Below are 19,344 nucleotides of genomic sequence, written 5' to 3'. Positions count from 1 at the left end.
TACTCAGAGGCATCGTGGGAAAAAAAGAAAACAAAATTTCCTGAGGAAAACAGTCCTAACAGCTTTATGTTGTCACCCAGAATCACATGTTTCTTTTCCAAGCTATAGCACAAACAAAGAGTTTAGTCTGCTTTGTGTTTTCCTTTTTGCCATGAAAAATCAGTGATCGCGATACTGGTATAATGACAACCCTAAGCTGAACACAGAGAGACACAGTAGTAACAGTAGTAACAGATGCTAGTTTGCCCGACCACTGTGAGAGAGCTGAGGGCTCTTCACAGAGGAACACTACAACAGGATAATGGCACAGAGGACTGGGAAAGGATGGAGGCTGGCTGGAGTCAATTACAGCATACGAGAGAACGTGAGTTATTCCAACCAAGTATGTTCTTTTAAATTCTTTATAACCTTTATTCCCCAGGTGGTCCCATTAGGGCCAAAATACCTCTTCAAAAGACCTACTGTAGCATGTAGCAGCAGACTAACCCAGGCCATGCTGTAGTGGCTGCTACACTGCCTGTATACGGCTCCATTCCCTCCCACGTGGCTCTTAATAACCATTTAGCTGCTATGGCACGCTTGTCCTTCCCCCATTCACAGCCCATAGACACTAATTACTTCTCTAAAGCAACGCTGGACAACATTTCTCTTCGGTCTTCCCTTTCTCCAATGGCTCCATTTAACTCAGTCACAATGAGCTAGCTGCCTCACCATTAACCCTGCTGTCATTTACTCACAGTGCTTCTGACTACATATTCCCCCTAACAATACAAAGCACACTGAGGCGAAATAGCTTTTAGCTGTCTGAATCCCTATAGCTCAGTGTCAACACAGGTTCAGTGTCCAACAACTAAGACAGGTTTGAATAGAGAGCATGACACATTAAAAGCTCAGAGAGCACAGAGAGAGGCCTGGCAGACAGGCTGCAGAGGCTAGGGTTTGCTATGTGCTAAGTGCTATGACTACAAAGGCAATTACAATTACCGTGAAACTATCTTTACCATATTCTGAACTGATACCTAACCAATAGCTTTATTTAAGTGTTTAGGTGTATTGTACAAAGAATGTCAGAACAGTGTGGACAATAACTACAGTTGCCCCCTGAGCTGACACTACAGCAGTAACTGTAACACATGGAAATATGAGTAAACATTACTATCAATGATCTATGGGTGGTGATCCTTGTAAAATAGGTATTCTGACCTCAATGGGTCTTCCTAAATAAAGGTTCTCTTCTCTCCCAGGAGGTACAGCATCAAGGACAAAATCATCTCTCGTGGACAGATCTACATAAACATAACCGGTACCGTAGAATCTGTCAGGATTGAATGGAATATGTAGCATATTCTTTCCAATGTTTGGGTTTTTCTTAACTGTTTATTTGTACAAATCACAATTTTGCAGGTGTTAGCATCTTTGGAATGTCAGAAGGGGAGGGGACATTCAGCCTGTAACTTGCAAAGAGAGAGCGGAGCTCCTCGTTCCAGTTCCAAAAGCAGGTTTGGATACAGATAAGCACCTACATTGGAACACAGTGGCTGTACAGTAACATGCTATACACGACGTCAAAGCTCAAGGTCTAAGCTTCACAGCAAAGTATTGGTTTTGAATGACAGCGGTTCTGAACATGAACACCGCACGCAACAACAAGTTGCCTCCCACAAACTGGGCAACTTTTGCAAATGTGTTGTCTGAGTGAGGTAAATGCTGGAAATAAAGACGACTCAATGTATTTTGAAAGATGAGATGTTGAGTATTATAATAAATAACGCTTTGATTTCATACAAGCAAGTCAAACAACTTCCCATATCATTCCCATACAGTAACAAGATGAAACGGCGCCATTGCTGGGTTGTTCTGAACAGAATGAGCCTAATGTTGTTTGAATTGTGAAGACATTTGGCAGGGAACACGCATCTGAATGTACTCATGACTAGGGCTGGGTGATATACTATACAATACAATAAATGAAATGTACACTATCGTTCAAAAGTTTAGGGTCACTTAGAAATATCCTTGTTTTTGAAAGTAAGCACAATTTTTGTCCATTTAAAATAGCATCAAATTTATCAGAAATACAGTGAAGACATTGTTAATGTTGTAAATGTGGCACGCCTGCTCCCGCTCTACCCCCCCTGGCGCTCGAGGGCGCCAGGCTGCCCGGCACTACGCTCTGCTGCCACCATCATTTATGCACACCTGCCTTCCCTCGTCACGCGCTTCAGTGATATTGGACTCACCTGGACTCATTCAGTCACCTGTTTATTACCTCCCCTATATGTGTCAGTTCCCCAGCTCTGTTCCCCACTGCTGCATTGACTGTCATATGTCCGTGTTACCTGTGTGCTGACGCTGTTCCTGTCTTGTTCTATGTATGTTCCCGAATAAATATCTGACTCCCAGTACCTGCTTCTTCTATCCGGCGTCGGTGCTTACAGTATTACTACTGTAGCTGGAAACGGCTGATTTTTTATGGAATATCTACATAGGCGTACAGAGGCCCATTATTGGCAACCATCACTCCTGTGTTCCAATGGCATGTTGTGTTAGCTAATCCAAGTTTATCATTTTAAACGGCTAATTGATCATTAGAAAACCCTTTTGCAATTATGTTAGCACAGCTGAAAACAGTTGTTCTGATTAAAGAAGCAATACAACTGGCCTTCTTTAGACTAGTTGAGTATCTGGAGCATCAGCATTTGTGGGTTCGATTACAGGCTCAAAATGGCCAGAAATAAAGAACTTTCTTCTGAAACTCATCAGTCTATTCTTGTTCTGAGAAATGAAGGCTATTCCAATTGAGAAACTGCCGAGAAACTGAAGATCTCGTACATCGCTGTGTACTATTCCCTTCACAGAACAGTGCCAACTGGCTTGAACCAGAATAGAAAGAGGAGTGGGAGGCCCCAGTGCACAACTGAGCAAGAGGACAAGTACATTAGAGTGTCTAGTTTGAGAAATGGACGTCTCAAGTCCTAAACTGGCAGCTTCATTAAATAGTACCCACAAAACACCAGTCTCAACAGTGAAGAGGCGACTCCGGGTGCAGGCCTTCTAGGCAGAGTTCCTCTGTTCAGTGTCTGTGTTCTTTCGCGCATCTTAATATTTTCTTTTTATTGGCCAGTTTGAGATGTTGCTTTTTCTTTGCAACTCTGTCATTCTGGTACTGCTACCAACATTTTAGCACTGAATGTTATGTGCTAGCAGTGTAGTCTGTGTTAATAAATGTGCAGTGACCGTAAAAATATGCATTTGTATAAGGAATCGGCAACTCGTTCTCATATTCTTATCCAGGTAGGCTACTTGATTTCAACATGTAAACAAAGTGAACAGGCTGTTGTTCAAACAGTTGGAGATGGACAGGAGGGTCTATTCATAACCTGTTCAACTGCTCTACCTTACAAGCAAGCAAATAGATCCAAGTTGGCTAGACTTTAAATATAATGATTAGCTGGCTACTCACTAGCAGTGGGCTTGTGCTTGCGAGATTGTTTATGAGAGCTGATTTCATTTTCTATAACGGCTGCTACCAGAAGTTGGACTGAATGGCAGAGCAGTCTAAGGCACTGCATCGCAGTGCTAGTGGCGTCACAACAGACTACAGATTAGATCCAGGGCTGTACCACAACTGTCTGTGGTCGGGAACCTCATAGGGCGGCGCACAATTGGCCTAGCGTTGTACGGGTTAGGGGAGGGTTTGGCCGTGGTAGGCCATCATTGTAAATAAGAATTTGTTCGTAACTGACTAGCCTAGTTAAATAAAGGTTAAATAAATAAAACATTTGTGGATGTGCATGGATCTGGTTACATTTGTAACAAAATTGTCATTTTCATAGACTTGAAAGCCAAATCAGTGATTTTTTTTTTTTTTTTAAATACAATTATTACCTTATGGTTGAAGGCTTATATTTAGTATAGGTTTAATTTACAAGTCCTGAATTCATTAGATTATTACTGACTGTTTGAAATGCAGTGTATTGATCTTTAATTGTGGAACAAAGCTTATTTAGAGAGAATATTTTTAGGCCATATCACCCAGCCCTACTTGTGTCTCTACTCTGTGTGCACCAACATTCTGATCTGATTCTCTGAATTGCCTTATGAAAACCTAACACTGTAAGATTGTTTTTAGAATGCGTAAACAACAACAGTCATTTTGTGATGGCGGGGATGCAGGGCTGTGTTCCAAAGAAAACAAATACAAGTTTGCTTGCTCTAGTTCCTCAACAGCACAGCTAGGAGAGCTCAAAATAGAACCTTATGGTTGAAGTCTCTTCTTTGAGTCATAAAAGTGCATTGGAAATACATAGGAACTGTGCACACTTCGGAGAGGTGTGTGGCCACTTCGAGACAACAGTTAGTCCTCTCACTGAAACCCATGTCATTTATATTTGTTGCACCTACCCCAAATGTTCCATAAATATTCTTATCCTGTTACTGAATGTATCCAGAGTATTTTTAGATTTCGTTATCAACAAATGTGGCAAAAAGTACAGTAAAAAGTAAAATGCACATTAAATTGACAGTATAATGTTTGGATTCAGTCTTGAGTCAGATCAAGTGTTTGGTTCTCACCTTTAGTCTAATAATTTCCCCATATTCAAACTGTTCCCTTTGATTGCTACCATGGTTATGCATTTCCATATGTCTTCTGTAAGAAACATTTCAATTCAGCCCAATCAATACAGCAAATTCCCACGAGTGTATGGAGTTCAAATGTACCCAGAGCTTAAGTGAGCAGCTGACCAATTACACAACACTTTAGTTCTGGGTTAACCGAGATTAAGGAGGAGAAGCAGTGTACTAAAAATAACTTTATCCTACTTCATGCTCCAAAGGAAACATCACTGGGACTATAACCGTTAAATCAGTTAATTCGTATAGCTCTTTCCACAAAGGCAAAGTGGAATTGGAAAAGGTTTTTTAGTGATCTTTTCCTTTTTCAATATTTTTAAATATGACTGATTTTTATAGGACTGCAGGCTTGCTAAAATAAGCAGGAGGGAGGTAGTGAGAATGACTTTTCAAGCATAATATACAATCCAAAGAGGCAGAATATCATTAGTTTCCATCTCACTTCAGCCTTGTCCTACTCAGATGGCCGAGAGCACTTTGTTCATGTTCTCATCTAATGGGAAATTTGCGCAGTTAGTGGATATGAATAGGACCAGGGATACTACTTCTAGCTTTTCGATTAAAATTCAAGCCGCTGCTTTTGAGGATCACAGTGAGGTAGCTGGCTAGCAGCACAATGGTTGTAAAAAAGCACATTCAGTGAATTAATCACATATAGGCCTACACACAAACACTGCTTGAGCGTACACACCCACAGACATACAGTACATACACCCACCCACAGCATGTTGTGAATAACCAAAAGGCACAAAGTAAATGTATGCATGATGAATCATCTATTAGATCTAAAACCTTATTGAAGGCTGCCCTGCCACATATACCTCATCATCAGACCTTGTGAAAGTTCTTCTGGACACGACTGTACTTTAAAATATGTTCATTTAGCTCTAGCTAGGGATGTGCACGTTTATATGAATATCCAAATGTACGTTAGTCTTCAAATACTTGCCTGAGTATTTATTTCTGACAGAAAAAATATATGTAGGCCTCTTTTAACACTGAAAAAAGTATTAATTAAATAAAACAAACCTTTCAATTGAGTTTTTATGACGTGTACCATGATCCCCATAAGAAGACCAGTACCATTCATGTGTGTAGCTTGTTGTTTATGTTGGCCAATCGAAGCGGCTTCATGTGTAGCAGGTAGAGTGAGAGTTCACTAATGCACGATGGAATTAAAAGTTAGCAAAAGGAGGAGAAGTAGGCTACAACGGGCAACCAACAGGTAGGCTGTTGTGTTAACTGAATGGGTTTGGGGGGAAAGCACAGGATAGGGCCTCGTTTAGCCTAACTAGCCTCTCTAGGCTACTCCAGTCAAGACAGGCACTGCTATATGGGATGATAAATAACATTGTGGCTACTACAAGTTAGCTAGTCTTGGCTGTAGCCGAGTTTCCTTGGCGTCTCTCTTTCTCCATCCATCTGCTCCCTTCAATGACTGTAAGGCTCGCTCCCATCTCACACACACCGTCCCCCTCTGCAGCTGCAGCAATAGAGCGCCAGCCTTTCCCCCAAGCCCAGCAGTGCTCAAGTTAAAAATGTACGTTTAAGAAACACATGTATGGCTGAATGGTGCTCACAAGGACCACACTAGTTCCTACTCCAGCACAGAATCCATAACACACATCAACAACTACTCCCTGTAGCTACCATTCGGAGGGAGAGAGGTAAAGAGGGAAAGAAGGAAAGGGAGAGAGGTAGAGAGGGAAAGAAGAGTTGAATTATGAGCAACAAAAACAAAGTAGGAGTGTAGAGGATATTGGGAAGGATTTGGAAAGAAGGGAGAAAAGTTGGGACGGAGAAAGGTTGAAAATCAATAAAAGACTAAAAATAAAAAAAAGTTACAGTAAGGTCATATGTCTCTACAGCCACAGTCCAATTAGGTTTGACCCATCTCCTTAATTGATCAGAGAAGAGCAAGAGACAGAATCCTAGAGAGGAATTAGGGCTAGAACCTGTGGCAAAAAAAGTGAATCCATCTTGCCTGGGGACATAGCTGTACCACTATGGAGGGAAAAATTACTCACCTGAATAAGCCCAGTAGGAGTCTCCTCCTGCCGCCTTCCTCTCCCTCACCCTGCCCCCCATGCTCCCATGATGCTCTTTTTCTACTGGCCCCGACTGGCCACCCTGTAGAGCTGAGGGAAATAGAGAGACAGAGGTTAGAGGTCAGAAAGAATATATAAGAAAAACCTAATATTGAGTTGCACCCCTTTTGCCCTCAGAACAGCTTCAATTTGTTGGGGCATTGACCCTACAAGGTGTTGAAAGCGTTCCACAGGGATGTGCCCCATGCCCCATGTTGACTCCAATGCTTCCCACAGTTGTGTAAAGTAGGCTTGATATCCTTTGGGTGGTTGACCATTCTTGACACACACGGGAAACTGTTGTGAGAAAAACCCAGCAGTATTGCAGTTCTTGACACACTACTACTATACTACTATACCCTGTTCAAAGGCACTTAAATATTTTGTCTTGCCCATTCACCCTCTGAATGGCACACATACACAATCCATGTCTCAATTGCCTCAAGACTTAAAAAATATTCTTTAACCTCCCCCGGTCTCCTCTCTTCCCCTTTCCTTCACTGATCGAAGTGGATTTAACAAGTGACATCAATAAGGGATCATAGCTTTCACCTGGTCAGTCTGTCATAGAAAGAGCAGGTGTTCTTAAAAGTCTAAGCCCTGTTTAAGCTGGGGGAGTACTACTAAACTATACGGAATTGTTTTAAGAAGGTTGTACCAAAGATCATTTTACTATTTGATTTAGAATTTTAAGATTATTTTTTTTGAAGTATCAAAAAAAATCTGAAACAATTATTTGCTGAAAAATGGAAGGAAGTTTGTTTTGAAGTGTCTTTCCTCTATCTGAGAGATACAGTACATGGCTGACACATGCTCGTCAAACATGGCATTCCAAAATCATGGGCATTAATATGGAGTTAGTCCCCCCTTTGCTGCTATAACAGCCTCCACTTTTTATGGAAGGCTTTCCACTAGATTTTGGAACATTGCTGCGAGACTTGCCTCCATTCTGCCACAAGAGCATTAGTAAAGTCAGGCACTGATATTTGGGCGATTAGGCCTGGCTCTCAGTCGGCATTCCAATTCATCCCAAAGGTGTTCGATGGAGTTGAGGTCAGGGCTTTTGCGGGTCAGTCAGGTTCTTACACAGCGATCTCGACAAACTATTTCTGTACGGACCTCGCTTTGTGCACGGAGGCATTGTCATGCTGAAACAGGAAAGGGCCATCCCAAAACTTTTGCCACAAAGTTGGAAGCACAGAATCATCTAGAATGTCATTGTATGCTGTAGCGTTAAGATTTCCCTTCACTGGCCTAGCCTGAACCATAAAAAAACGGTCCCAGACCATTATTTCTCCATCAACAAACTTTACAGTTGGAAATGGCACAATGCATTCGAGCAGGTAGCGTTCTCATGGCATCCGCCAAACACAGACTCGTCTGTCAGGCTGCCAGGTGGTGAAGCGTGATCCATCACTCCATAGAACGCACTTCCACTTCTCCAGAGTCCAATGGCGGCGAGCTTTACACCACTCCAGCCAACACTTGACATTGCGCTTGGTGATCTTAGGCTTGTGTGCAGATGCTCGGCCAAGGAAACCCATTTCATTAAGCTTCCGACAAGCTGATGTTGCTTCCAGAGGCAGTTTGGAACTGGGTGGTGAGTGTTGCAACCAAGGACAGACAATTTTTTTGCGCCATGCGCTTCAGCGGTCCCGTTCTGTGAGCTTGTGTGGCCCACCACTTCGCGGGGTAGCCGTTGTTGCTCCTAGATGTTTCCACTTCTATTTCCACAATAACAGTTTCCACTTATGTTTCCACAATAACAACACTTAGAGTTGATCGGGGCAGCTCTAGCAGGGCAGAAATCTGTCGAACTGACTTGGTGGAAAGGTGGGGGGCCTGCGGGCTGACCCCGGTCGCCAGTTGAACAGTGTTTCCTCCAAAACATTGGTGCGATTGGCTCCCGGGTTAAGTAGCGCGGTTAGTCGGGATATGTTTCGGAGGACACTTGGCTCCACTTTCACCTCTCCCGAGTCCGTTGAGGAGTTGCAGCGATGATACAAGATCAGAAAAATTGGGGAGAAAAAGGGAGCAAAATACTTTCTTTTTTTTTTTACAAATAATACATTAAAAACATTTCTATACTTAGATTTTGGTGGGCTTTTGGTACACTTACCCTATTGTTTAATATTTTCTGTATTTACATTGAAGTAAACATGTTTTGGGATCAACAGTATATAAAACAATTACAAAGGTATAATTCTAACTGCAATACAAAGTTATAAAATACAAAAACAGTGTTCCTGGTCTTTGTATGTTAAACTCTAGGGAATGGGATAGATGTTGCCGTCTCAGCCTCAGGCAGGTCAATTAAGCCAAACTGCTGAGTAGGAGCCAGAACAATCTGGGCAATCATCCAAAATGATGAAGAGAGCAAAGAAAGAAAGGAACCATTCTGTGAGCCTTTATAACACCACAAAACTATGAAGACTGGAGCTGTAGATGGGTGTGGGTGGGATAACTCCTGAGAGGTCAAAGGTTTTTAGGGGGTTTGTGGTGCAAAAGAACACGGATAGGATACTGTACTTATTGTATATCATGCACTGACACAAAGGTGAACCAAACAATGTACACTCTTCACTTCCTCTGTACTTCCTCTGTAACCCTTTCATAAAATAACCCTACTTTGCCATCCATTTTGTAGTGATGGAGGGAGAGTGAGATGGAGAGAGAGTTCAATCAGGGCAGAACAGAACATGCTGTGGGGGTTAAACAGCCAGAGACCTGGAGAACCAGATGATAGTTTGATTGGCCCACAGGCCTTACCAGCAAAAGTAGGAGAAGACTGCCTGCCCCCACGAGACCAGCCCACACAGTAACCACAGCCCAGGTGTCATCATTGCTACACACAACGTAATGCTTTGTATTCCTCATTGCCTCTGTGTGGATCATGTAACCTACAGTATGTGTCTGCCTTCCCTCTGTGTGGATAATTTAATCTACAGTATGTGTCTGTCTTCCCTCTGTGTGGATCATTTAACCTACAGTATGTGTCTGTCTTCCCTCTGTGTGGATCATTTAACCAATAGTATGTGTCTGTCTTCCCTCTGTGTGGATCATTTAACCAATAGTATGTGTCTGTCTTCCCTCTGTGTGGATCATTTAACCAATAGTATGTGTCTGTCTTCCCTCTGTGTGGATCATTTAACCAATAGTATGTGTCTGTCTTCCCTCTGTGTGGATCATTTAACCAATAGTATGTGTCTGTCTTCCCTCTGTGTGGATCATTTAACCAATAGTATGTGTCTGTCTTCCCTCTGTGTGGATCATTTAACCAATAGTATGTGTCTGTCTTCCCTCTGTGTGGATCATTTAACCAATAGTATGTGTCTGTCTTCCCTCTGTGTGGATCATTTAACCAATAGTATGTGTCTGTCTTCCCTCTGTGTGGATCATTTAACCAATAGTATGTGTCTGTCTTCCCTCTGTGTGGATCATTTAACCTACAGTATGTGTCTGTCTTCCCTCTGTGTGGATCATTTAACCTACAGTATGTGTCTGTCTTCCCTCTGTGTGGATCATTTAACCTACAGTATGTGTCTGTCTTCCCTCTGTGTGGATCATTTAACCTACAGTATGTGTCTGTCTTCCCTCTGTGTGGATCATTTAACCTACAGTATGTGTCTGTCTTCCCTCTGTGTGGATCATTTAACCAATAGTATGTATCGGTCTTCCCTCTGTGTGGATCATTTAACCAATAGTATGTATCTGTCTTCCCTCTGTGTGGACTTTAATCAGAAGTAATGATCACCAGCATCAGGGTTGATCCAAGAGGGAGGTGGAACAACAACAATAATAGTTTATCTGAAAACCCTCAGAGCCCTTTGATACTCGAGGCTGCTCTCACACACACTCACCATCCATCAACGGCATTCAGACAGTGCCTGGATTTCCTGAACAAACTGTATTCTGGAAATTGATGAGGAGGCTGTACTGTGCACAGAAATATAAACTGCAATTTGGAAATAACCAAATGGAAAAATCGAGTCCATGATTTTTCTTTCTGATAAGGTTGTTTAGGTGGTTTCAGATTACTGCCCATTCACGACGCCCAGTTGCAGGCTGAGAAGCTACACAATATATAAAAAGTATGTGGACACCTTCAAATTAGTGGATTCAGCCATTTCAGCAAGACCCGTTACTGACAGGTGTATAAAATCAAGCACAAAGCCATGCAATCTCCATAGACAAACATTGGCTGTAGAATGGCCTTACTCAAGAGCTCAGGGACTTTCAATGTGGCACAGTCACAGGATGTCAACTTTCCAACAAGTAAATTCGTCAAATGTCTGCCCTGTTAGAGCAGCAATGTTCCAACATCTAGTGGAAGAGTGGAGGCTGTTACAGCAGCAAAGGGGGGACCACCTCCATTAATGCCCATGATTTTGAAATGAGATGTTCAATGAGCAGGTGCCCACAAACTTTTGATCAGGTACTGTATGTTAGCTGCTGTCTGCAGGAGGGGGAAGGAGAGAGACACTGTTGCCCAACACATCCCCTAGAGTGCACCAGTAACAGAGATACTGGGCTCTGGCGTAGGCTATGAACTTGCACGTGGGGGGGTGGTATGCTCTCACCAAGTACCTCATTGAACCAGGTTATCCACTGAGAGAGAGGAGACAGGGAGCTGTCCATCCCTGCGTTTGAAAGACTAGCCACATAGATACAGTAAAGATTTTCAATGTTCTCTGAGAGCCTACCCTGGGTGTGTGTGTGTCTGCATTTTACAAAGGTCTCTGACTTCTCTCTCCTTCAGCTGAGCGCAACACTACAGTAGTGGTGTAGGTAAGCAATATTAGAGAGCCTCCATCTTACATTGACTCAGTCATCAAATACTCTCATCCTACCCTGCAACCTTTAATGCTCTGTTCTCAGTAGCTCCTCTCTCGCCCACCTAAGCCCAATTACCAGATACCAAAGATCATCTTTTAGGCCAACACGCACTCAGAGACCCAAACATCTTAGATGCCTGCTGCAACTTGGTAAACATTTCCTTCTGCCAAGAACATTTAGAACTATAATAATACCACCCACCACCCCTCCTACAAATGGAAGTGTATTTACCCAGGATAGGGCTGTGGAAGTGTAGCCATGCCTATTGATTGAGAACACCCACTCCTCTCTAGTATTGTGTCATTGGGGAGTAGGGGGCGGATAACTTTAGCCTTAGGAGTCAGAGGGGGATTCCTTTATTATTCTACAGCCCCCTCTTGAGAGTGACTCATAGCTTTAGCTTGGTTCACACACACACACACACACACACACACACACACACACACACACACACACACACACCTCTCCTCTGCCCAGCACAGTTCTTACTGATAGTTGCATCATTAGAAGGGGGATTCATTAAGACTCTTCTCTCTGGCTTCAGGTGGTGCACTGTGCTGTTATGATCAAAAAGGTAACACTATCTCTTCAGCACCACAACGCTGATCTGGGAGGAAGTCATTGATGCTATATGAATAAGACAATTAATGACTCATGTTTTGTTAGCATCAATGGGCATATGAGGGATACAAAGCACGTGGTATGCATGTAGTAATTTTGGCTTTTGAGATGTAAGACAGACAGATGTCAGTGATCCAGACTTTTCTTTGATGTTCAGAAATACTGACAGGTGTCAGAAAATGGCTTCTATTGAACCATATTGAAACATATCTCCTGTCTGTGATAAAGGGAGGTGAAAGAGCCAGCAGCTTATATCTAAATTGATAGTGTGGCAAGATGAATAGAGATAGAAAGAGGGTGACAGAGATAGAGGGGTAGAGTGAGACGGAGACACAGAGTGAGACAGAGAGAGCGCATAGCCTCGCTATTGAGAGAGGCCGCCGTAGGCAGACATGGCTCTCAAGAGAAGACAGGCTATGTGCACACTGCCTACAAAATGAGGTGGAAACTGAGCTGCACTTCCTAACCTCCTGCCCAATGTATGACCATATTACAGACACATATTTCCCTCAGATTACACAGATCCACAAAGAATTCGAAAAACAAATCCATTTTGATAAACTCCCATATCTATTGTGTGAAATACCACAGTGTGCAGCACAGCATCAATATTTGTGACCTGTTGCCACATGAAAAGGGCAACCAGTGAAGAACAAAGCACATTGTAAATACAACCTATATTTATTTTCATTTATTTGCCCTTTTTTATTTTCACTACTTGCACATTGTGACAACACTGCATATAGCCATAACATGACATTTGAAATGTCTCTATTCCTTTGGAACTTTTGTGAATGTAATGTTTACATCTAATTTGTTATTGTTTATTCTACTTTTGTTTATTATCTATTTCACTTGCTTTGGCAATGTTAACATTTGTTTCCAATGCCAATAAAGCCATTTTAATTGAATTGAGAGAGAGAGAGAGAGAGAGAGAGAGAGAGAGAGAGAGATCGCAGATATAAAGGTAAAGAAAGAGAGTGAGGGTTTGTCTGTGTGGGAGGATGGCACGCCGGCCAAGTAGCAACAGCGTAGCTACCTGAAGGCAACAGGCAGAAAAGTAGGGTTCCTCCCAGTCAGTCAGTCAGTCAGTCAGTCTTAGATCAGAGCTGAAGAGAGACAGCACCATGTCAACAGTTTAAACTCCCTCCTCACCCAGGAGGGAGTCCCCTGTGGCCCCAGGATTAAAGCAGCCAGCTGAAGCCATAGAGCAGAGCAGACAACAACACAGGGCTCAGGGCTTAGGCCTGGGGAAGCCTGGTTAGAGCACTCATAGACCCTGAACCGTAATACACCTACCTCAACACAACCTGACACACACAGGGCTTAGGTTTATAGGCCTGGGAGAGGATGGTAGAGCATGCTACTGCAATACATCTTTACACACCTGAAACACCATCTACCTATTCATAGGTTGTACCTCCATCACTCAGTCGTCATTGTTATGAACGTTTTGAAGACGTCTCACACACTAACCAGACCGGCTGCATTGCGTGAGCGAGCGTGTACAAGTTATTCACAAGTACAGGCTATTCACAAGTACAAGTTATACGATTTAAAATATATATAAGTTCCAGTCAAAAGTTGAGAAGCCTACTCATTCAAGGGGTTTTCTCCATATTTACTATGTTCTACATTGTAGAATAATAGTGAAGACATAAAAACTATGAAATAACACATGAAATCATAAAGAAACCAAAGAAGTGATTTGTTTAACATTACAGCCTTATTCTAACATGGATTAAATTGGTTCTTTCCTCATCAATCTACACAAAATACACCATAATGACAAAGTTTAGAAATGTTTGCAAATGTATAAAAAATGTAATACTGAAATATCACATTTACATAAGTATTCAGATCCTTTACTCAGTACTTTGTTGAAGCACCTTTGGCAGCGATTACAGCCTTGAGTCTTCTTGGGAATGAAGCTACAAGCCTGGCACAACTGTATTTGGGGAGATTCTCCCATTCTTCTCTGCAGATCCTCTCAAGCTCAGTCAGGTTGGATGCGGAGTGTTGCTGCACAGCTATTTTCAGGTTGAGAGAGAGAGGTTCAATTGGTTTCAAGTCCAGGCTCTGGCTGGGCCACTCTAGGACATATAGAGACTTGTCCCGAAGCCACCCCTGTGTTGTCTTGGCTGTGTGCTTAGTGTCGTTGTCCTGTTGAAAGGTGATCCTTCGCCCCAGTCTGAGGTATTGCACGCTCTGGATCGGGTTTTCATCAAGGATCTCTCTTTACTTTGCTCCGTTCATCTTTCCCTTAATCCTGACTAGTCTCTCAGTAACTGCCGCTGAAAAAAAATCCCACAGCATGATGCTGCCACCACCATGCTTCACCATAGGGATGGTGCAAGGTTTCCTCCAGGCGTGACGCTTGGTATTCAGGTTCAATATTGGTTTCATCAGACCAAAAACCTTTTTTTCTCATGGTCTGAAAGTCTTTAGGTGCCTTTTGGCAAACTCCAAGTGGGCTGTCAAGTGCCTTTTACTGAGGAGTTGCTTCTGTCTGGCCACTCTACAATAAAGGCCTGATTGATGGAGTGCTGCAGTAATGGTTGTCTTTCTGGAAAGTTCTCCCATCTCCATAGAAGGACTCTGGAGCTCTGTCAGAGTGACCACCAAATTCTTGGTCACCTCCCTGACCAAGGCCCTTCTACCTCAATTGCTAAGTTTGGCCGCAAGGCCAGATCTAGGAAGAGTACTGGTGGTTCCAAACTTTTGTCATTGAAGAATGATGGTGGTCACTGTGTTCTTGGTGAACTTCAATGCTGCATACATGTTTTAGTACCCTTCCCCTGATCTGTGCCTCAACACAAAACTGTCTTGGAGCTCTACGAACAATTCCTTCGACCTCATGGCTCGGTTTTTGCTCTGACATGCACTGTCAACTGTGGGACCTTATATAGACAGCTATTGTGTGCCTTTCCAAATCATGTCCAATCAACTGAAATTTCCACAGGTGGACTCCAATCAAGTTGTAGAATAATTGCAAGGATGATCTATGGAAACAGGACGCACCTGAGCTCAATTTTGAGTCTCAAAGCAAAGGGTCTGAATACTTATTTAAATAAGTCATGTTTTTTATTCTTAATAAATTAGCAACAAAATGAACTACCTGTTTTCACTTTGCCATTATGGGGTATTTTGTGTAGAGTGATGTGAAAAAAATATAATTGTATCAATTTTAGAATAAGGCTGTACCGTAACAAAATGTGGAAAAAGTCAAGGGGTCTGAATACCTACCGAATGCACTGTATGCGTTAGCTAATTCTACCAACAGTAGCAAAAAAACTAACGATAGTCGACTGTACCTGCGCACAAGCTACGGTATTTTTCATCATACAACTTATCTTTCATATTATTTTTAAATAGTTAGCCAACATGTTTTCAGCACTTTTACTTCCCTGATTTATCAAAACTCGTTTTCTTATGCTCTCTCACGTTTCTCTGCAGCACACAGAGTGAATAATATGTTTGGAATCGTGAGAATCGCAATACAGATCGCATCGGCACCTAAGTATCGTGATAATATCATATATCGTGAGGTCCTTGGCAATTCCTAGCCCTAGTTACAAGCATCTGAGTTGACAAATACTAAAATGGAACTTGGTTCATAAAAACCAACGTGGGTGCATGGAAGATCACAATTGGTCCCTTTCAGCCAATTTTTGTGAACTCAGTACGGTTCACTAAACTTCTGGTGTATGGACAAACAAGTACAGAAAGTTTTGTTTCAATCAAAATGGAGGCTGTCAAAAAGTGATTGAATTCAAATGGATTTACCCAGTTAGCTAGCTAAATGTCCATGAATGTTTCATGTGTACTTTAACATGCACCCAAATTAATATAATTGATTCCCAATTGGTTTTGGTATTTTAACCTGTGTGCCATGATCACGTCTGGTGTGAATAGACAAAAATCAACACAGCACAAGGCCTGTATGGTCAAGGTGTCAGCCTTAGTGACTCCTGAAGGTCGAGTGACTCCTGAAGGTCGAGTGGTGCCCGGTCAGTATTTTCACGTCCGGATGAAATGCATGCCCAAATTCAACTGCCTGCTACTCATCCCCAGAAGATAAGATATGCATATTATTAGTATATTTGGATAGAAAACACTCTGAAGTTTCGAAAACTGTTTGAATCATGTCTGAGTATAACATAACTTATTTAGCAGGCGAAAGCCAGAGGACAAACTATTCAGATTTTTTTTTTCCAGGTCACTCTCTTATCAATGGATTTTCATTGTGAATCCAGATTTCTAAAGGGACCTTCTTGCAGTTCCTATCGCTTCCACTGGATGTCAACGGTCTTTAGAAATTCGTTGAGGTTTTTCCTTTGTGTGATGAAGAAGTACGGCCATCTTGAACGAGGGTAACTTGAAGTGTACTGTTAGATAGAGGCTCGTGACCAGAAAGCTAGCTACAGTTTGTTTTCCTTCTGTATTGAACACAGATCATCCCTTCTTCAATTGTATCGATTATTTACGTAAAAAAATACCTAAAGTTGTATTACAAAAGTAGCTTGAAATGTTTTGGCAAAGTTTACAGGTAACTTTTGAGATATTTTGTAGTCACGTTGCGCAAGTTGGAACCGGTGTTTTTCTGGATCAAACGCGCCAAATAAATGGACATGTTTGATATATATAGACGGAATTAATCAAACAAAAGGACAATTTGTGATGTTTATGGGACATATTGGAGTGCCAACAAAAGAAGCTCGTCAAAGGTAAGGCATGAATTATATTTTTATTTCTGTGTTTTGTGTCGCGCCTGCAGGGTTGAAATATGCTCTCTCTCTTTGTTTACGGAGGTGCTATCCTCAGATAATAGCATTGTTTGCTTTTGCCGAAAAGCCTTTTTGAAATCTGACATGTTGGCTGGATTCACAACAAGTGTAGCTTTAATTTGCTACCTTGCATATGTGATTTCATGAAAGTTAGATTTTTATAGTAAAGTGTTTGAATTTGGCGCTCTGCATTTTCACTGGCTTTTGGCCAGGTGGGACGCTACCATCCCACATATCCCAGAGAGGTTAAAAAGGGGGCTAATGATTGTTTTGTCTGAATTACTTAGCGGCTTGGAAATACCATGACATTACAAAATTAGGCAAATATATTAGGAAACAAATTTGACAACAACGGATGTCGTCAAATTTACTTTCGAGAAAGGCAATGTTGACATTAGCTAGCAAATGTTGTAAAAAATAGCTAGCAATCCTAACTTTGGCTAGCTAAAATCCAGTGCTCTCACCTCAATCTTAGCTACCTAGCTAAAGTTATACTGCATCTAAAGTCAATCTGATGACATTACAATGATGACAAAGGGTTTCCATACTAATTATTTACCTTCCTTTGAAATGTCATCATGTTTCCAAGACATTATAATGCACTTGATTAAATGAGAATCCTTTGGGTACAAACTTTCGTCTGGTGGGCACCAGTCCATTAAATACTAGTTAAATACCATTAAATACTAGTATGCAGGATTTATACAGTAGACTGGAAAACAGACAAAACAACTCCTTAACCAAAGAGCATCTCTCACACACACTCATTATTTTCCTCCTTTTCCCCTGAACCATATATCCAACTAGCCCTTTCTATTTCCAGCTCCACACAGTTCTCCCTGTAGACCTCACACAGTGTTCAAAACAAGCAGTGTTACCCTGGAGAAGAGAAGAAATACCTCAGTAAAGCCACCACAGGACCACTACACCTTCATTATTATTCATAAAAGGCCATACTTCCCTCTCTTAACCATGAGCATGGTTACCAGGTATAGCCTGGCATGGATCTGAGGGGTATGATGAACATGCTCATCCCCTGGATGAATTAACTCACCCCAGCTCAAAAATTGATAAATTGATAAATATCAACAAAGACATTCACACAGTGACAGTGTTAAAAAGCAAGCTCTGCTCTCCACTCCAATGAGGGCATTCACAACACTCAGGACCAGGAAGAGAAATTGTCAGAAATACAGTACAAATACAGTATAAAATACTTAGCCCGCCCAGGAATACATCTCTACAAAACGTTCAGCATGGTGCCTGCTGTGAGTAAGCACTTTCTACCCTGGCAGGGATTATTTAGCCTTGCAGGGGGATCCTGAGGGCATGACTGCAAGGTTGTGTCCCAAATGGCACCCTATTCCCTATATCAGTGTTTCTCAACTCCAGTACTCCCAATAGTACATATTGTTGGTGTGGCCCCGGGCAAGCACAACTGATTCTACATGTCAAATAATCATCAAGCCCTTGACAAGTGGAATCAGGTGTTTTTGTCTGGGGCTACAACAAAAATGTGTGCTGTGTAGGGAGTACTCGGGGACTGGACTTGGGAACCACTTCCCAATACAGTACCAGTCAAAAGTTAGGGCACACACTGACTCATTCTTCAAAGTAGCCACCCTTTGCCTTGATGACAGTTTTGCACACACTTGGCATTCTCTCAACCAATTAAAAGGTGGAATTTCTTTCCTTCTTAATGCGTTTCAGCCAATCAGTTCTGCTGTGACAAGGTAGGGGTGGTATACAAAAGATAGCCCTATTTGGTAAAAGTCCATATTATGGCAACAACAGCTCAAATAAGCAAACAGAAACGACAGCCCATCATTACTTTAAGACAGGTCAGTCAATCCAGGAAAACGTTGAAAGTTTCATCAAGTGCAGTCACAAAAACCATCAAGCGCTATGCTGAAACTGGCTGTCATGAGGACCGCCACAGGAAAGGAGGACCCAGAGTTACCTCTGCTGCAGAGCATAAGTTAATTTGAGTTACCAGCCTCCGTAATTGCAGCCCAAATAAATGCTTCACAGAGTTCAAGTAACAGACACATCTCAACATCAACTGTTCAGAGGCTGCATGAATCAGGCTTTCATGGTCAAATTGCTGCAAAGAAACCACTACTAAAGGACAACAATAAGAAGACGAGACTTGCTTGGGCCAAGAAACATGATCAATTGACATTAGACCAGTGGAAATCTGTCCTTTGGTCTGATGTGTCCAAATTTGAGATTTTTGGTTCTAACCACTTTGTCTTTGTGAGACGCAGCGTAGGTGAACAGATGATCTCTGCATGTGTGGTTCCCACCGTGAAGCATGGAGGAGGTGTGATGGTGTGGGGGTGCTTTACTGGTGACATTGTTGGTAATGTATTTAGAAT

General features: G+C 42.1%; 1 protein-coding gene across 2 annotated transcripts in view; it reads right to left on the bottom strand.

Moving 5' to 3' along the window:
- LOC110528344 (receptor-type tyrosine-protein phosphatase gamma) overlaps nucleotides 1-19,344 on the bottom strand; it is a 222,085-nt gene that overhangs the window by 181,823 nt on the left and 20,918 nt on the right. For both annotated transcript variants that reach the window (XM_036983923.1, XM_036983922.1), the window contains exon 2: nucleotides 6,663-6,773. In XM_036983923.1, the coding sequence (XP_036839818.1) occupies nucleotides 6,663-6,773 (111 nt within the window). The remainder of the gene's footprint in view (nucleotides 1-6,662; nucleotides 6,774-19,344) is intronic.

The sequence above is a fragment of the Oncorhynchus mykiss genome, chromosome 7 (assembly GCF_013265735.2).
Source record: "Oncorhynchus mykiss isolate Arlee chromosome 7, USDA_OmykA_1.1, whole genome shotgun sequence".
Classification (NCBI taxonomy): domain Eukaryota; kingdom Metazoa; phylum Chordata; class Actinopteri; order Salmoniformes; family Salmonidae; genus Oncorhynchus; species Oncorhynchus mykiss.
This window is presented reverse-complemented; position numbering and strand designations above follow the sequence as displayed.